Below are 16,605 nucleotides of genomic sequence, written 5' to 3' on the forward strand. Positions count from 1 at the left end.
GGGAAAGGAGTCAGCCTGAGTTTGAGAAATGGGCCTCCTTGCTCACCCAAAGCCATGTCCTGATACAGAACATTGTAGGAACTGCACCTGGAAAGTTCTAGCATTCCCCCTACACACACACACACACACACACACACGCACACACACACACACACAGAGTGCTCATGTTATATAAGGATCATCAATCGATGTATTTGCGTTTCCAGTCATAATTCTATTTGGCCAAAGCTCGCTGTTTATTAAATGATGCTAAACATACATAATATTTTTCTTCCTTTTTCTTTTTTCAAAAATTCCCTTAATACACTCTGATGCTCAGAAACCCAATGGACCGATAACAAGAGAAGAATTTCGATATATTCTAAATTGCGTGGCTGTAAAACTAAGCGATTCGGAATTCAAAGAACTAATGCAAACGCTTGACCCTGGGGACACTGGAGTGGTCAACACCAGCATGTTTATTGATCTGATTGAAGAGAACTCTAGGGTGAGTTTTGTGACAACTTCCTGTTTGATTTTCTCTTTATGTTGGGAAATTTCAGTATTCCTAATAAGAGATGCAGGTGAAATATGGTTTAAATAAATTAACGACTTCACAGTTTTCAACTCAATCATTTTAAGTAAGGGTCAAGTGTTTAAGCATTGTTTGCTTTTAACTTTTAGTTTCTGAATCTTAAAAAAGGATGGTAATTGACATTTCTGAAAACCCATCCCTGAACGAGAGCCCTTTATATACAGGATGTAACTGGCGCCACCTCAACAGCACTCCTCTTGCAGCCATGTCTTATTTATTTATTTAATTTTGTTGTTCTTGTTTTTTTGTTGAGATAGAGTCTCTCTCTGTCGAGTCTCTCTCTGTTGCCCAGGCTGGAGTGCAGTGGCATGATCTCGGCTCACTGCAGCCTCCGCCTCCCAGGTTCAAGCAATTCTCCTGCCTCAGCCTCCCAAGTAGCTGGGACTACAGGCACATGCTGCCATGCCCGGGTAATTTTTGTGTTTTTAGTAGAGACAGGGTTTCACCATGTTGGCCAGGCTGGTCTTGATCTCCTGACCTTGTGATCCACTTGCCTCGGCCTCCCAAAGTGCTGGGATTACAGGCATGAGCCACCGTGCCTGGCCACAGCCATGTCTTTGAAAGGAGTGCTTGTGAGTGACTACTCTGGTCCTCATTCATATTTTTAGAGTTTCGTACCCTATGTTGGTTCAACTTTAAAAAAAAACTGCTTATTGCCTCTAGTGACTAGCATTTGCCCTTAGCATTTGCTTCTTTTGACTGAAAAGTTGACAGTTTTATTATTAGAAATGCCTCTATGACTTTAATAGCTATTAGCATTTAAAAAATTTTAAGAACTTTATCAATTTCAGATAGTGCATGCAATAGGCTTTAACAGATTCTTATTGAAATGTTTTTTAAAAAGCTTCTTTTAACAGATACAAATTAGCTTTTAATTTTAGATTTACGACGTTGGCATCCCTATGAATCAAAATCAAACCAGTAATATCACGAGATGCACTATTTCTCTAAAGGTGAAGTTTCTACTGAATGGATCTGAATGGGGTGTCTTGCTTTGGGGAAAGCTTTAAAATGGTTTAGCTGAAGCCAGCTGCATTCTATTCTGATAGTTTCTGTGCAAAATGCAATTTATTCATCATCAATAAATCCTTTCCATCTGTCGTGGTTTTGCATCATGGTCTTGGGAAGAGTTTATGGCATACTTCTTGGTTTAAAATGGGACAGTTTATTGGAGCGAAAGTGTCATATTTAAATTACCTCCTCTTGGTACGTGTAGACATTTTCTACCAACATTTTGGAGGTAATTTTAATAGGCCATAATACGTAACTTATTCAAATGTTTTGTGATTACACAAGTAACAGAAATTCATTGTAGATTAGAAAATGTGCCAAACTACAAAGGTGAAAATAATGATAAAAATCCCAAATCCCAACACTCAGCGATAGTTACACAGTTAATTTGATAAATTTTCTTCCACTCTTTGTGTGTGGGTGGGCATATTTTTTTGTTTACACGGTTGAACTCATTCTTTTTTTTTTTCTTTTTTTTTTTTTTTTGAGACGTAGTCTCGCTCTGTCGCCCAGGCTGGAGTGCAGTGGCACGATCTTGGCTCACTGCAAGCTCCGCCTCCGGGGTTCACGCCATTCTCCTGCCTCAGTCTCCCGAGTAGCTGGGACTACAGGCGACCGCCACCACGCTCGGCTAATTTTTTGTATTTTTAGTAGAGACGGGGTTTCACCATGTTAGCCAGGATGGTCTCGATCTCTTGACCTTGTGATCCACCAGCCTCGGCCTCCCAAGGTGCTGGGATTACAGGCATGAGCCACCGCGCCCAGCCTGAACTCATTTTTTGTATGACTTTGTATATTCCATTTTTTCAGCTTCATGTTATATGATGAGCCTTTCCCCCTCACCCCACATCATTAAAAACTCATCATAAATAAGATTTTCAGTGGTATCTAAGAGTGTTCTGTGCACGTCCTTGTCACTGGGGCAGTTGGGCTGTTTCTCTACTTACTTTCATTGTGCTGGACATCTTTGTGCACAGATCTCCATTCATATCTAAATATTTCCTTAGAATAGATTTTAGGAATAGAAATACTAGCCCAAAACGTGTGGACATTTTTATGTTGCTGGATATATATATATCCAGACATATTGTATATCCAGTTATATTATATTATATTATATACTATATTATATTATACCATACTATATTATATTATATTATAATCCTATATTATATATATCCTATATTATATTATATCATATATTATAGTATACTAATATACTATATTATATAATCATGCTATATAATTATATTATAGCATAATATATTATGTACACATAATATATAATAACATAGCTATATATACATAGTTATATGATATATATAACTATTATATATTATATTATAATATATCATTATATATTATATTATATTATTATATATTATATTATATTATAATATAATATATATATTATATATATATAACTACATATATATATAACTACAGGTGACCGCCACCACGCTCGGCTAATTTTTTGTATTTTTAGTAGAGACAGGGTTTCACCATGTTAGCCAGGATGGTCTCGATCTCTTGACCTTGTGAACTATATATATATATATATAAAACATAATATATATAACTATTATATATTATATTATAATATATCATTATATATTATATTATATTATTATATATTATATTATATTATAATATATAATAGTTATATATATCATATAACTATGTGTATATAGCTATGTTATATATTATGTGTACATAATATATTATGCTATAGTATAATTATATAGCATAATGATTATATAATATAGTATATTAGTATACTATAATATATGATATAATATAATATATAATATAGGATTTAATATAATATAATATAGGATTTATTAAGTAAGCAATAAAGCAGTGTACAAATGTCTATATATATCCAGATATAGTATATATTATATGATAAATGCCATTTTTTTAACTTTTATTTTAAGTTCAGGGGTAGAAGTGTGGGTTTGTTACACAGGTAAACTTGTGTCATGGGGGTTTATTATACAGATTATTTCATCACCCAGGTATTAAGCCTAGTACCCATTAGTTATTATATTTTTCCTGATCCTCTCTCTCCTCCCAACCTCCATCTTCATTCTCCTGAGGGGGAAAATTCTCTTGTTCTCCGATAGGCCCCAGTGTGCATTGTTCTCCTCTATGTGTCCATGAGTTCTCATCATTTAGCTCCCACTTATAAGTGAAAACATATGGTATTTGGTTTTCTGTTCCTGTGTTAGCTTGCTAAGGATAATGGCCTCCAGCTCTGTCTATGTCCCTGCAAAAGACATGATCTCATTCTTTTTATGGCTGCATAGTATTTCAAGTTAAGTGTTATAATCCTTACTTTCAGATGGGTATTAGAGGGCAAGCTCCGTTGTTCAAGGTCTCAAAGCTAATGGCTAATTAGGGACAGAGCTAGGATTCCAGTCCAGGTCCACCTGCCTCCAAAGCTCCTAATGACTTTCATGAGTGGCATTTATTTATATACTTTCTCTTTCCCAATTAGATGAGAAAGACATCTCCCTGTACAGATGCTAAGACACCTTTCCTCCTGGCCTGGGATTCGGTAAGTAACATTTGCCTTCTTTGTGTGGATGCCTTCCTATATGGTTTGAGGTTACTGTTACAAGAGGTTACAGATGTACAGCTTGGAAATATGTTTGTTTTTTACTGTTAGGTGGAAGAAATTGTTCATGATACAATTACTAGGAACCTACAAGCTTTTTATAACATGCTACGCTCATATGACCTTGGAGACACAGGGCTCATTGGCCGAAATAATTTCAAGAAAATCATGCACGTCTTCTGCCCATTTTTAACGAATGCACATTTCATAAAGTAAGTTTTTTTGTAACAAAATTAATTCATGTCTTGTTTTTCATCAGGCCTGTTCCATAATTCTAAATCTTTTCTGTGCGTTTTTGAAATATTAATAGGTAGTATTTATAATAACTGCTATTTACTGAATCCCTGATTAGCACTGGACATTGCTTAAGAGTTTGACATGCATTATATGATATAGTCCTTATCACAGCCACTTAAGGTAGCTAACATTATTCCTTTCTACGGACAATGAAACTGAGGTCTGGAGAAGTTAAATACTCACTCCAACTCACACAGCTGGTGAGTTGTGAGGCCTGAGTTCCCTCTTGGGTCTCTGATTCCTGAGCTCTCTTTTTCCTTCTTTTCTTGTAAGCAAATATCTTTCCTTTGTTTTTTAGTAATATCTTGTAAAGTATTGTTCAAGAAGCAAAGATTTCATCTCAACTCTTGCGGAACTGAGACATTTTGTGTGTGTGAGTTGCAGCAGTTTAATATGTTGCATTCTGATAGAGCAAGAGCTTCATGTAGTTTTAAAACCACAATTTTCAAATATTGATAACTGAGCAATATAATCATACACAATCAACTCATGGAGAAACCCCATCTCTACTAAAAATACAAAATTAAGCCTGGCATGGTGGCACCTGCCTGTAATCCCAGCTACTTGGGAGGCTGAGGCAGGAGAATCGCTTGAACCTGGGAGGCGGAGGTTGCTGTGAGCCGAGATCACCACATCGCACTCCAGCCTGGGCAACTAGAGCAAAACTCCGTCTCAAAACAAAAACCAAAAAAACAAAAACAAAAGCCATCCAACCAAACAAACAAAAAAACCACTTTGCAGTCCCACTGCCATTAGGAACCATGCAGATGGTTCCCAGACCCTCCATGAGCCTCTCACCTCTCAGGAGCTGAGACTGTGCAGCCAGGCTGCCTGGGTTGAATCAGCTCCAAACCTGGGCAAGTGACTTAACCTCTCCGAGCCTCTATTTCTTCATCCAGATATTTCTTACTAGAGTTGTGATAAGGATCAAATGAGATCTTATACACAAAGCCTTCCTACCTCAGGGCCAAGCATATGGTGAGGTCTCAGCCAGTGTTTGCTGCTGCCGCTGCTGCTGCTACTGCTACTGCTGGTCTCAGCTCCAGCTATGTTGACCTGCTTTCCACTCCTTGAAAATGCTGGGCCCTCTCTTGCCCCCGGACTTTTAGACCGTCTTTCCCTGTGTTCCAAGGGAACAGTCTCTCCCAGCTGACCAAAGTTCAGTGAGGTAGGCGTTGTTCTGGTTTGTTCACAGTTGTGGCAACAGTAGTTAGCACAGTGCTTCATACATAGGCACATGAATATCTATGGGAGCGATTATAATACTAGTGAGCACTGATTGGGCAAAGTATGGCTTCAGAGCTCATGCTCAGCCCCCAGCTATATGCAGATCCTCATAACGATACCATAGTGCTGTTATTACAGCTGCGATTTATTAAGCACATATACACAGAGCATGTCAGCCCCAGTGCTAACAGCTTTATGTGGATTCTCCCACTTGATCATTACAGCAGTCCTTGGTACTTTTATTATCTGCATTTCATAGATAAGGAAACTGAGGCACAGCAAAGGTAGGGAATGTGCCCTGGGTCAGTGGTTCTCAGCACTTTTGGTCTCGGGACACTTTTATATTCTGAAGAATTGAACCCCAAAGGTGTTTCTCATATGGAGTATGTCATTATGTACTGTATCAGAAATTAAAACTGAGACATTTTTAAAGTGTCATTGCAGAAACAAGTATACTTGCTGTGCTTTCATATAGGCTCAGGGAAAACTTTGGAATTTCAAAATAGTGGTTTGTTGGACGATAATGAGGTTACAGCAGTTATAGCAAGTGTAACTGAAGGTCTCTAGTAGAGAGCTGGGTAGAAAGGCTATAAAGAAACTGAGTTAATCACTGAAAACCTACCCCTAGTTCCTCATTTACACCCTAAGCCTACAACCTTAAAAATGTTAGAAAACACAATCTATACAAAAATACATTTTATTTGTGGTCAGAGTGAGGACATAATCACACATGTTGCCTCTGATGGACTCGACTCTACGTGCATAGAAGAATCGAGTGAAGAAGGCAAATCACACCTCAGTGTTAATAGAAAACTAGTTCTGGCCTTGCTGATGCTCTGGAAGTGTCCTCGGACCACACTTTGTGAGCCCCTGTCTTCAGTCATATGTTTTTATAATTCTTTTTTTACATTTACTATATCTGCAATTCAGTATACTTTATATACAATAAGCTGCACACATTTAAATGATACAATATGATGAAATTCATCATGTGTCAATATCCATAAAACCATCACAAGATATCAATCAATATATCAAATATTTTCGCCACCCCAAAAATCTTCCATATGCCCTTTAGCAATTCATCATCACTCCCTCCTCCCACTCCACGAAACCACTGATCAGCTCTCTTTCATGATAGATTACTTTGTGTTTTCTAGGACTTTATGTAAATGGAAGCAAACAAGATATTCTCTTTTTTGTCTGGCTTTATTCACCAAGCATAACAATTTTGTGGTTCATTCATTTTGTTTTATATATACCAACAGTTCTTTCCTTTTCACTGCTGAGTAGTATTCCATTGAATGGGTTTACCATAGTTTGTGTATACATTCATCTCTTGATAGGCATATGGTTTGTTTCTAGTTTCTGGCTATTACCAATAAAGCTGTATGTGTAATGTTTGGCTGTTACAAATAAAGCTGTATATATTTGTGTAGACACACATTTTCATTTCTCTTTGGTAAATGCCTAAGAATAGAGTGGTTGTACCATTTTACATTCCCACCAGCAGTGGATGAAAGTTGTAGTTACTTGCATCTTCACCAACACTTGGCAGGGTCAGTCTTTTCTGTTTTCATTACTCTACTGAGTGTGTTTTAATTATTTTTTAAAATTCAGACTCTGCAGTAAGATTCAGGACATTGGTTCAGGAAGAATCCTTTACAAGAAACTTTTGGCACGCATAGGAATTGATGGCCCACCCACTGTCTCTCCAGTTCTTGTTCCAAAGGATCAGCTGTTAAGTGAACATTTACAAAAAGATGAACAGCAGCAGCCAGATCTTTCTGAGAGGTAAAATTAAGCAAAATGAATGCACATATCAAAACCACAGTGTCTGTCATGGAATAGGTATTTAGTAACTATTTGTTGACTGAGTATTTTAATATTTCATTTTATAAATAAGAAAGATGGCACACTAGAAAGACAGTAATTAGAGTCAGGGAATTTTAGAGCAAGCAGAGATCTTAGGAATTATTGAATTTACCTTTTAAATTTAGAAATGAAAACACTGATGTCTGAGAGGTTTGGGGACTTGGCTCACAAACTTAGTGGCTGGCCTGGGTCAAGAATCCGGGACTCCTGACTCCCAGAGACAGTCTGTAACTTCTCTATTACATACCTGCATTCACATTTACTCTCTTCCAGAAACTTAGATTCCTTACCACTATTTAATATTTATTGCAACACACATCCATTAAACCAGTTAACATTTTTTAATATGAATGATAGAATGATTAAACTGATTTCCAAATTGAATTGTAACAATAAAACATACTTAGTAAATCTATAAAAAATTAGCCCGATGAATATTCTAGCTCTTCTTCATTTAAAAAATATAGGTTTAGTTTAATGAAAAGATATTATTTTAACTTGCTCATTCATAGCTTATAATAAATTCATAATGAAAGGTAAAATGTAGAACTATTCAGCAGACTTCACTTTGTCATAGCCCTTTTAAAAAGTTCTTAAGTGAAGATCAATGGGAATATTTTAATGATATGCTAATTAAATTTGAATACCTGGGCTTTTCAGTAGTAGCAGCTTTATAAATGGGCATAAAGATGGTATTTTAAGAGACGGGTTAAATATTCCGTGATAAGATATGTTTGCTTCCTAAAACTGGTGAAAGAAGCAATGGCAATTAAACATTTCATAAAATGTAGCTTTCCCAGAGAGCTCTTAAAAATCAAGAGATGCAGTGGGGAAGGAATAGAAGTCCATTCTCCGTGACTGTCTCAGGGCTTTTTTTTCCTCAAAAATATGGGGCCCAAGAGACTTCCAGAGAGCTGAGGAAATAACTGTCCTCCGAACACCCACGCCCACACGCTCAGACACATCCACGCTGAGACTCACAGAACAGCACATTCAATTTGTATTTTATAAATCAAGTTGATTTATGGAGTAACTGTGGACTTCCCTTCATTTCCATGGATGTTTGATGACTTCCTTGATCTAGTTACCACAAAACAGCCTATTTATTTCATTTAAAGCTTTCTAATGGGCTCTGACTTTAAATTTTTCCACTTCACAAAAAATATCCTTTTTCAACCCTGTGTGCCCGGTCACATGCCACCTTCGGCCAGCTCAAAGCATAATTGAAAATCTCGAGGACCATAATATTCTCTCCCTTCAAGTTCCCGTGTCCCCAGCCTGCCACTGTACACGGGCTTTCACTTGGACACTGTCCTGGGGACCTCCAGTTCTGGCCCTGGAACCTACCAGCCAGGGGAGGGTAAGAAGTCCCTGAGTCTCTCCGCCCTTCCCAGCTAGTGAACCGAGGATGGGAAACCTTACTGTCATGGGTTACATGGGAATGGCTGCAGTCTGGAGGAAGCACCCTGCCTGTGGCAGTTGACACCGGCTCTAAATGCCTGCTTGTGATTTTAGAACCAAGCCCACGGAGGATAAAACCACCCTGACCAAGAAGATGACCACAGAAGAAGTGATTGAAAAATTCAAAAAGTGTATACAGCAGCAGGACCTGGCATTCAAAAAAAGATTTCTTGACTTCAGCAAGGAGCCTAATGGAAAAATTAATGTGCATGACTTTAAGAAGGTAGGAGAATGGGCTTCTCTTCGTTTCTTTCCTGCAGAAGTTCAGTTGTTTTCTTATACTAACATACTTTAAAGGACAATGGCTTATCCCAGGACACAGCGGATCCATTTCTAGGCATCTTTCAACAATTTAAAAGGATTTTTTTTTTTGGCCAAAAAATTGTCATTGGCACATTTCTTAGAGAATACTTTCAATATGGATGTGGCCAGCTTTTGATATTTAAACTTTTACATATCAGAAGCATTTTTTGATGCGGTTTGGCTATCTGCTCCATACCTGGCACTGTGCATCATGGGGCAGCCTGTGGGTGGGAGTACAAAGCCACTCCGGCCCCTGCCTGCCAGTGGAGAGTTTCCAATCACAGAGCTGTGGTTTGTTCCTCTAGAATGAAAAAGAAAAAAAAAACAACAATCTGGCAGTGAAATATGGGAAACTCAGAGTGCTGATTTGCATGTGCTTATGGGAACTGGTGAGTTTCTGCCAGAAAGGGCTCAGCTTGAAGGGTTCTGCATAGACTTCTCAGGAATTAATTTAAATGATTGCTTAAAATTCCTATTACGATCCCTCTAGCTAATCATCCTCAGCTATTTTTAAGGAAAGCGTTTCAGTTAATATGTAGCAGTGTCCATGTGGACAAATTTAGAAGAAGGCAATGAAATATATTTCCAAGAAGAGAATAATTACAGTAGTGGCCCCTTCATCCAGTGCCTGCCCCACTGCCGGGCATTGGAATGGGCTTTTTATGGGTCTTATTTCTAAGCCTCCAGAATGCAGCATCACGGAGAAGCATGGACTGGAGGACGGAGCAGGGCTAGAGGCACAGAAATGGGATTAGGTAGCTACTGAAATAGTCCAGACCCTCTCCCCTCCCCAGCCAGAACAAGACAAGACGTGGAGGTCCTTTGTTGTATGAGCATATGGGGAGAGCCAGGAGAATAGATTCAAGAAGGACTCAGAAATAAGGAGTTGAGGATAGGAAGTGAGGGATAGGGCATAAGACATAAGGGAATAGGCTAGGTGCAGTGGCTCATGCCTGTAATCCTAGAACTTTGGGAGGCCAAGGCAGGTGGATCACATGAGGTCAGGAGTTCAAGACCAGCCTAGCCAACGTGGTGAAACCCCATCTCTACTAAAAATACAAAAATTAGCCAGGTGTGGTCACGCATGCCTGTAATCCCAGGTACTCAGGAGGCTGAGGCGGGAGAATTGCTGGAACCCAGGAGGTGGAAGTTGCAGTGAGCTGAGATTGTGCCGCTCCAGCCTGGGTGACAGAGCAAGACTCAGTCTCAAAAAGAAAGAAAGAAGGGAATAAGGCAGAGGAAATGTTTAAAGACAATCCCAGATTTCTGATTTGGGGACCAGGTGGCCGATAACCACTCATTGATGATTTTGATGAGAGCAGTTTCAATGGAGTGAGTGGTAGTTGTGGGAGCTGAATTTCAGGGGCTGAAAACTAAATGAGTGCCAATCTGACTCCCTCCATCCCTGCCCATGCAGGGCCCTTTGTCCTAGATTTTATTTCACCCTGAGCTACGTGGCACGGGTCCTTGCCCATAATGCATAATGAGCTTGAACTCTCACAATGCTCTGCATTCTTGATTCTTAAAGTCGGTTCACAAATTCACGGGAAACTAATAATCCCTAGTCTGCCCCTGGTTTTTCAGAGTGGAAGGTGACTATCTTTGAGAAGTGGCAGTAGATGGTGGTAAGGCAGAGACTAACACCTGTGATCCGAGTCCAAGAGCAGCTCCTTACCTGGCCCATCCTTCTGTCGCCTGAGAACAACTTTGGGTCATCAGCTCAGTTGCAGGTTCTTCTGGCTTCCGGTTGTACCTGCCATTGATAAACCAGCGTCTCCTGAGTTCATGTCCCAGAGCAACTCCTGAATGTCAGTCTCGTGCACCTACCTGTCTACCTGCCTTCTCCATGTGGGCACAGCCAAAGAGGGGCCACTCCGTCCACATCCTTCCTGTTCTCAGTCAAAGACAACAACCTTTTTTTCCCAGTTGCTCAAGCCTAAAATCTAGTCGTCTTTACTGAGTCTCCTCTTCCTCTTGTACCCACATCCAATTCACCAACAAAGCCTGTTGGCTCCCTTCCAGATAGTTCCAGAATAGATGACCCCACTCCACTGCTCCCCCCAGCATCTCCCATGTGATTATCACAGCAGCCCCTTCACTGCCTCCCTGCTACCACCCTGGCCATGCCACAGTTCATTGTCAACCCAGCAGCCAGAGCGACCCCTCACTGGAGCCCACCGAGGGCTCCTCAAACACAAACCAGGGCCCGAGCCTGGCCTAGGAGACCCTGCATGGTCCAACCACCTCCCTGACCTCAGCTCTGGTCATCCTCCCCTTGCTCAAGAAACTCCAGCCACATCAGCTTCCTCTCTTCTCAGACCCAGGCTGGCTCTTCCTTGGCACTGGCCATGCCTTCTGCCAAGATTGCGGCTCCTTGGGTAACTGCATGGCTCTCCCCTCGCCTCCTTCAAGTCTCTGTTCAACTGCTCTTCCTCCACCAAGGTGACCCTGACATTCCCATTGCAAATGCAGTCCACCCTCCTCACCTTCACCTCCTCCATCTTGTTTCCTGTCCACAGCACCTGTGTCGTGTATTGCACGGCACTCACCACATCTCTCATTTGTTTCTGCATTCTGTCTGTTTGCTTGCCCTCCCGTATTATAAAATATGCTCCAAAGGTTGACATTTGATCTCTTTTGTGTAGTGCTGCTCCCCAAGTGCTTTGCACGTAGTAGGGCCCACTGAGCATGTATTGAATGAATGAATGTGAAGAGTACTTGGCATCCCCAGTGCAGCCCTAAATGAATGCCACCCTGAGGACTGATGAACGTGGGCATTCCCACATGTGAAGCTGGTTCCTACACCTGTCTGGGGCAGTGCCCTCCAACCCCCGTGCTCTTCTCTGCCCCATGAATTACTCTGGGTGCTGGCCGACCCCAAAGGTCCATGGTGGCAACCAGCCTGCTCCTACCCCTTCCTCTTGCCTATCTGTGGGCTTCGCGGAGACCTCCCTGCTGCCTGAAGGCATGCCCACAGGGAGGAGAAAGGAAAAGTAGAAACTCAGCAAGGACTTTGCCGTAGCCAGTTTGGGCAGCTTTACCAAAGTACCATGGACTCGGTGGCTTGCAGATCGTGGAAATTTCTCTCTCACAATTCCGGAGGCTGGAAGTCCAGGCTCAGGTGCCAGCATGCTGGGGCTCTGGCAAGGGCCCTCTTCTGGGTGGTACACTGCAGACTTCTCACGGCAGCAAGAGGGCAAGAGAGCTCTCTGGGGTTTCATTTATATGGGCTCTAATCCCATTCACATTGGAAGTTAGGGTCTAAACATATGAATTTGGGGGAGACACAAACATTCAGACCATAACAAACTGATATGTTGTGTTTTATCATGAAAAGTAACAATCAATTTGCTGTGAACACAGTTAGGCCAGTTTGCACTGGTTTTCCTCCTAGTGATTTGTTTGGTTTAACCTTTGGGAAAGTCCTCTTGTCACCATCTTTGAAGATCAAGAACTGTGGGGTGATTTTCAACAGTCAGGCTACTATGGACCTGGGTTTGCACTTCATAAGCTATAAAGTATTATGTAAATATAAATTGTCATCGTTACTGGCAGAGATTGTTTATAGATCAGGGTAAATGGCTTTTTTCTACTACTGGTGAAATCAGAGCTAGAAATATCATGGGCTTATACAGTGGAAAGAAAGGATTTAGGTTAGACCGGATGTAAGGCTTCCAGATGATAAAGGCTTGGGAATGTCGAATTTCAGTGGTGCGGAAGCCTTTGGAATTGACCTCTCAAGAGAGCTTTAAGTATAAAGGACAATAGTAATTTTGTAATGGCAATAACAGCAATAGTAATTACAATGATGATGATCGTCATTGCTGGAATAATAACGATGATGGTGATGTGATAGCTGCACCTACCATGGACTGAGCCCCTCCAATATTCAGGTATGTGGAATTTGCTTTACATATGTTATTTCTGCTCCTCACAGGAAGCCTGTAAGTATAGAGTATATGCATTTCACAAACAAGGAGACCAAAGCTTAGGACCTATGATACTGGCTCAGTGTTGTTCAGCTGTTAAGCTGTTCAAGAACTTGGACTTGAATTCATGTCTGTCTGTGTCAGACTCAGACCCTTGCTGGGTGTAATGTGGGCCTGGCAGGTGTGAGATAGGCTTGCTGGATGTGAACAGGCTTGCAGGATGTACCGCAGGCTTGCTGCGTGTAGTAGAGGCTCACCCGGTGTAATTCTGGCATAATTCTGGCTTGCTGGGTAGACTGGGTTTGCTGAGTAATTGATGGCCGTGTGTTTCAAGGTAGTATCTGGCCTCAGTGTTTAGTGAGAAGGACATTAATTTTAATAACAATGCTTTTTAATTCTTCTTGTCCTTTTGGTCATGGATATACAATGTTCTTGCCCTCCTCTTCCCCTACATCTTGTGTGTAACCCCAATTAGTATAGCAAAATGGTTGTGAAGGTTTGTCCCTGAGGAAGTAGGAGTGAAGGTCTATGTCACAAACTTCAGGTTGCCTGCCTGAGCATGCGTGCTGTTGTTCATCATTTAAACAGAGGCTGCACTTAGATGTTGGCTGGTAACCTCATACTGTAAATTAGAAGTGCTAATTATTTATTCCCACCAGCCATCTCCTTCCCTGTGCCATGGCAGAGAGTGGCTGCCTACTCCAGATCAATTAGGGAGAATGGCAGAAATAGAGTCTGCAGGTAGATGGGGCCCTGTGGGTCCCTAGATCCAAGTCCCTGCATTGTTGCTGCTGAGATCACTGTCATGAGTCCTCACCATTGTGGCCAGAAAGATTCTGTCTACTCTATAAATTATTATTATTATTATTATTATTATTTTGATATGGAGTCTCACTCTGTCACCCAGGCTGGAGTGCAGTGGCGCGATCTTGGCTCACTGCAACCTCTGCCTCCTGGGTTCAAGCAATTTTCCTATCTCAGCCTCCTGAGTAGCTGGGACTACAGGCGCCTGGCTAATTTTTATATTTTTAGTAGACAGGTTTTTACCATATTGGCTAATCATGCCTGGCTAATTTTTGTATTTTTAGTAGAGACTGGTTTTCACCATATTGGTCAGGCTGGTCTCGAACTCCTGACCTCAGGTGATCCACCTGCCTCGGCCTCCCAGAGTGCTGGGATTACAGGCGTGCTGCCGTGCCCAGCCAACTCTATGAACTATATTTATTAACTATCAATAAGACTTTGTCTTCTCCCCTCTTTCCTGTTTACTATAAGACATGGCAGAGCTTCTGATTCGTGTGAATTAGCAGGACAGCATGCTGAGTGGACGCATGCCTCCTGGTGGAGGCAGAGCTCACTAGGGGTGGATGAACACCATGTGCTTTCCATGGTTGGATGTGTGATACCTACCATGAGGAGGGGAAGGAGAAGGGCGCTGTTCTTTCTGGAATTGTCTAGACCTGTTCTGGGTAGTTGGAATCATTTCTCACAGCAACCCTGTGATGCGAATTCCCTCTCCCAGGAAACCCTGTCTCCTTTCGTTGCTCTGACCATTCACCTCATGGTCTGTCCTTTGACACTTAACATAACGATGTTCTGAACTTCTCCACCAAAGAAAATGGCCCTCTTTGACTTTTGCATTTTATTTATTTATTTATTTAGAGGCAAGATCTCACTTTGTCGCCCAGGCTGGAGTGCAGTGGTGCAATCATGCTCACTGCAGCCTCAATCTCCTGGGCTGAAGTGATCCTCCCACTGCAGCCTCCCAAGTAGCTGGAACTACAGTGCACGCCACCAGGCCTGAATAATTTTTAAAAATTTTTTTATAGAGATGAGGTCTCACTATGTTGCCCCGGCCACTCTTGAACTCCTGGGCTCAAGAAATCCTCCTGTGTTGGCTTCCCAAAGTGCTGGGATTACAGATGTGAGCCACTGCACCCAGCTGACTCTGGTATATTTTTAAATGTGTCATTTTATGTAAATATCAAGTAAGAACTGGTGAAGTTGGCAGAAAACTTTAGGGTGATCTGGAACCTTTATATTCTTTCTCTGAATCGTTTCTCTTCCCCTCTCCCTTTTCTTCATATGTTGAATTAGCAGAAAACCCACAAAACAGTGGTTTAAATAAGAGAGGTGTTTATTTTTGTCTCTGAGAACAGGAGTCCAGATATTGCTGCTACAGGGCCAGTGCAGCATGTCATCAGACACCCTGGTTGCTTTTAGCTTTCCACAGCTCCAGGTACATTCTTCATGCATGCAGGCTAGCTGCCAGAGCACCAGCCACTCCAGATGTTTCGGGCACAAAGATGGGGAGAAGTGAAGGGCAAGGCGCTTGAGCCAGCCAGGTCTTTCTTTTTTAAAAGTTCTTTGTTAGATACTCCTCCCGGAAGTTTCCACTCACATTTTATTGACCAGGACTGTGTTATGTGGCCATACCTATCTATAAGGGGGGTTGGAAAAATATATATATAATTATAAGTATATAATTTTATAAATATATAAATGTGTATACTTATTTTATATCTATATACAAAAATTGGGGGCTGGGTGCATTACTAGTATGGAAAAAGCAAGGTTGTGTTTCCATGGGAGAAGGAGGAAATATGTATCAGGTGGACAAATGTAGCTGTCTGCCACCCTGTCTCTCAGTAGGCATTTTGAGGTGCCTATTGTACACTTAGCATGGCACCAGGCACATGGGGAATGGGGATGTAGCAGAAGGTGCAGTTTCTGACACCAGGGGAAATGATTTTGTTGCTTTGGGCCAGTGACCCACGGGGAACATAACATGACAAAATACCCAACGACACATGGGCTAAGATTAGTTTAATTGAGTCATTAGACTAATTGAGCTGTACAATCTATCAGGAATTTGAGGACAGCTTGATCATCCCAGCTTCTTGTAATTGGCTGTGTCTGATTTCTTCATTCTCTGTGAACACATTGGACATTGTTCAGCTCACTGTTGTTCTTAGTACCACCTGTGGAGACCCCACCTCGGCCTCTGGAGACCGACGCGGAGCTGCAGAGCTCATCAGCAAGCTTGCTCAGGGCCCCTGAGACATGCAGTAGGGAGCCGGAGTCTGGAACCGCCCAACCCTGTGTCCCAGATATCAGCTCCTTTCTCCTGTGCCTGCTCTAAGGCAGGGACATCTCACCTGGCTTAGCCCGAGATGTGCTTTCCTTCTTCCTCTGTGCAGAGCACTTCCTCCCTTCGGCTGCTGATGAAACTCACATATCCACAGAATGTGCCTGCTCTTTACTCACTACCATGAATTCCCCTCAAATATTCTTTCCCACCTTGGGGA

At 41.5% G+C, this 16,605-nt stretch overlaps 1 protein-coding gene and 1 pseudogene across 10 annotated transcripts in view; one reads left to right on the forward strand and one right to left on the reverse strand.

Annotated features, from left to right (window-relative positions):
* The window catches only part of LOC134733491 (large ribosomal subunit protein eL33-like), a 346,767-nt pseudogene that overhangs the window by 288,392 nt on the left and 41,770 nt on the right, over positions 1-16,605 (reverse strand).
* The window catches only part of EFCAB6 (EF-hand calcium binding domain 6), a 295,562-nt gene that overhangs the window by 137,091 nt on the left and 141,866 nt on the right, over positions 1-16,605 (forward strand). For all 10 annotated transcript variants that reach the window (XM_055252706.2, XM_055252713.2, XM_055252712.2 and 7 more), the window contains 5 exons: positions 320-487; positions 4,086-4,145; positions 4,257-4,417; positions 7,350-7,523; positions 9,120-9,288. In XM_055252706.2, coding sequence (XP_055108681.2) covers positions 320-487; positions 4,086-4,145; positions 4,257-4,417; positions 7,350-7,523; positions 9,120-9,288 — 732 coding nt within the window. The remainder of the gene's footprint in view (positions 1-319; positions 488-4,085; positions 4,146-4,256; positions 4,418-7,349; positions 7,524-9,119; positions 9,289-16,605) is intronic.

This window comes from Symphalangus syndactylus, chromosome 18 (genome assembly GCF_028878055.3).
Source record: "Symphalangus syndactylus isolate Jambi chromosome 18, NHGRI_mSymSyn1-v2.1_pri, whole genome shotgun sequence".
Taxonomy (NCBI): domain Eukaryota; kingdom Metazoa; phylum Chordata; class Mammalia; order Primates; family Hylobatidae; genus Symphalangus; species Symphalangus syndactylus.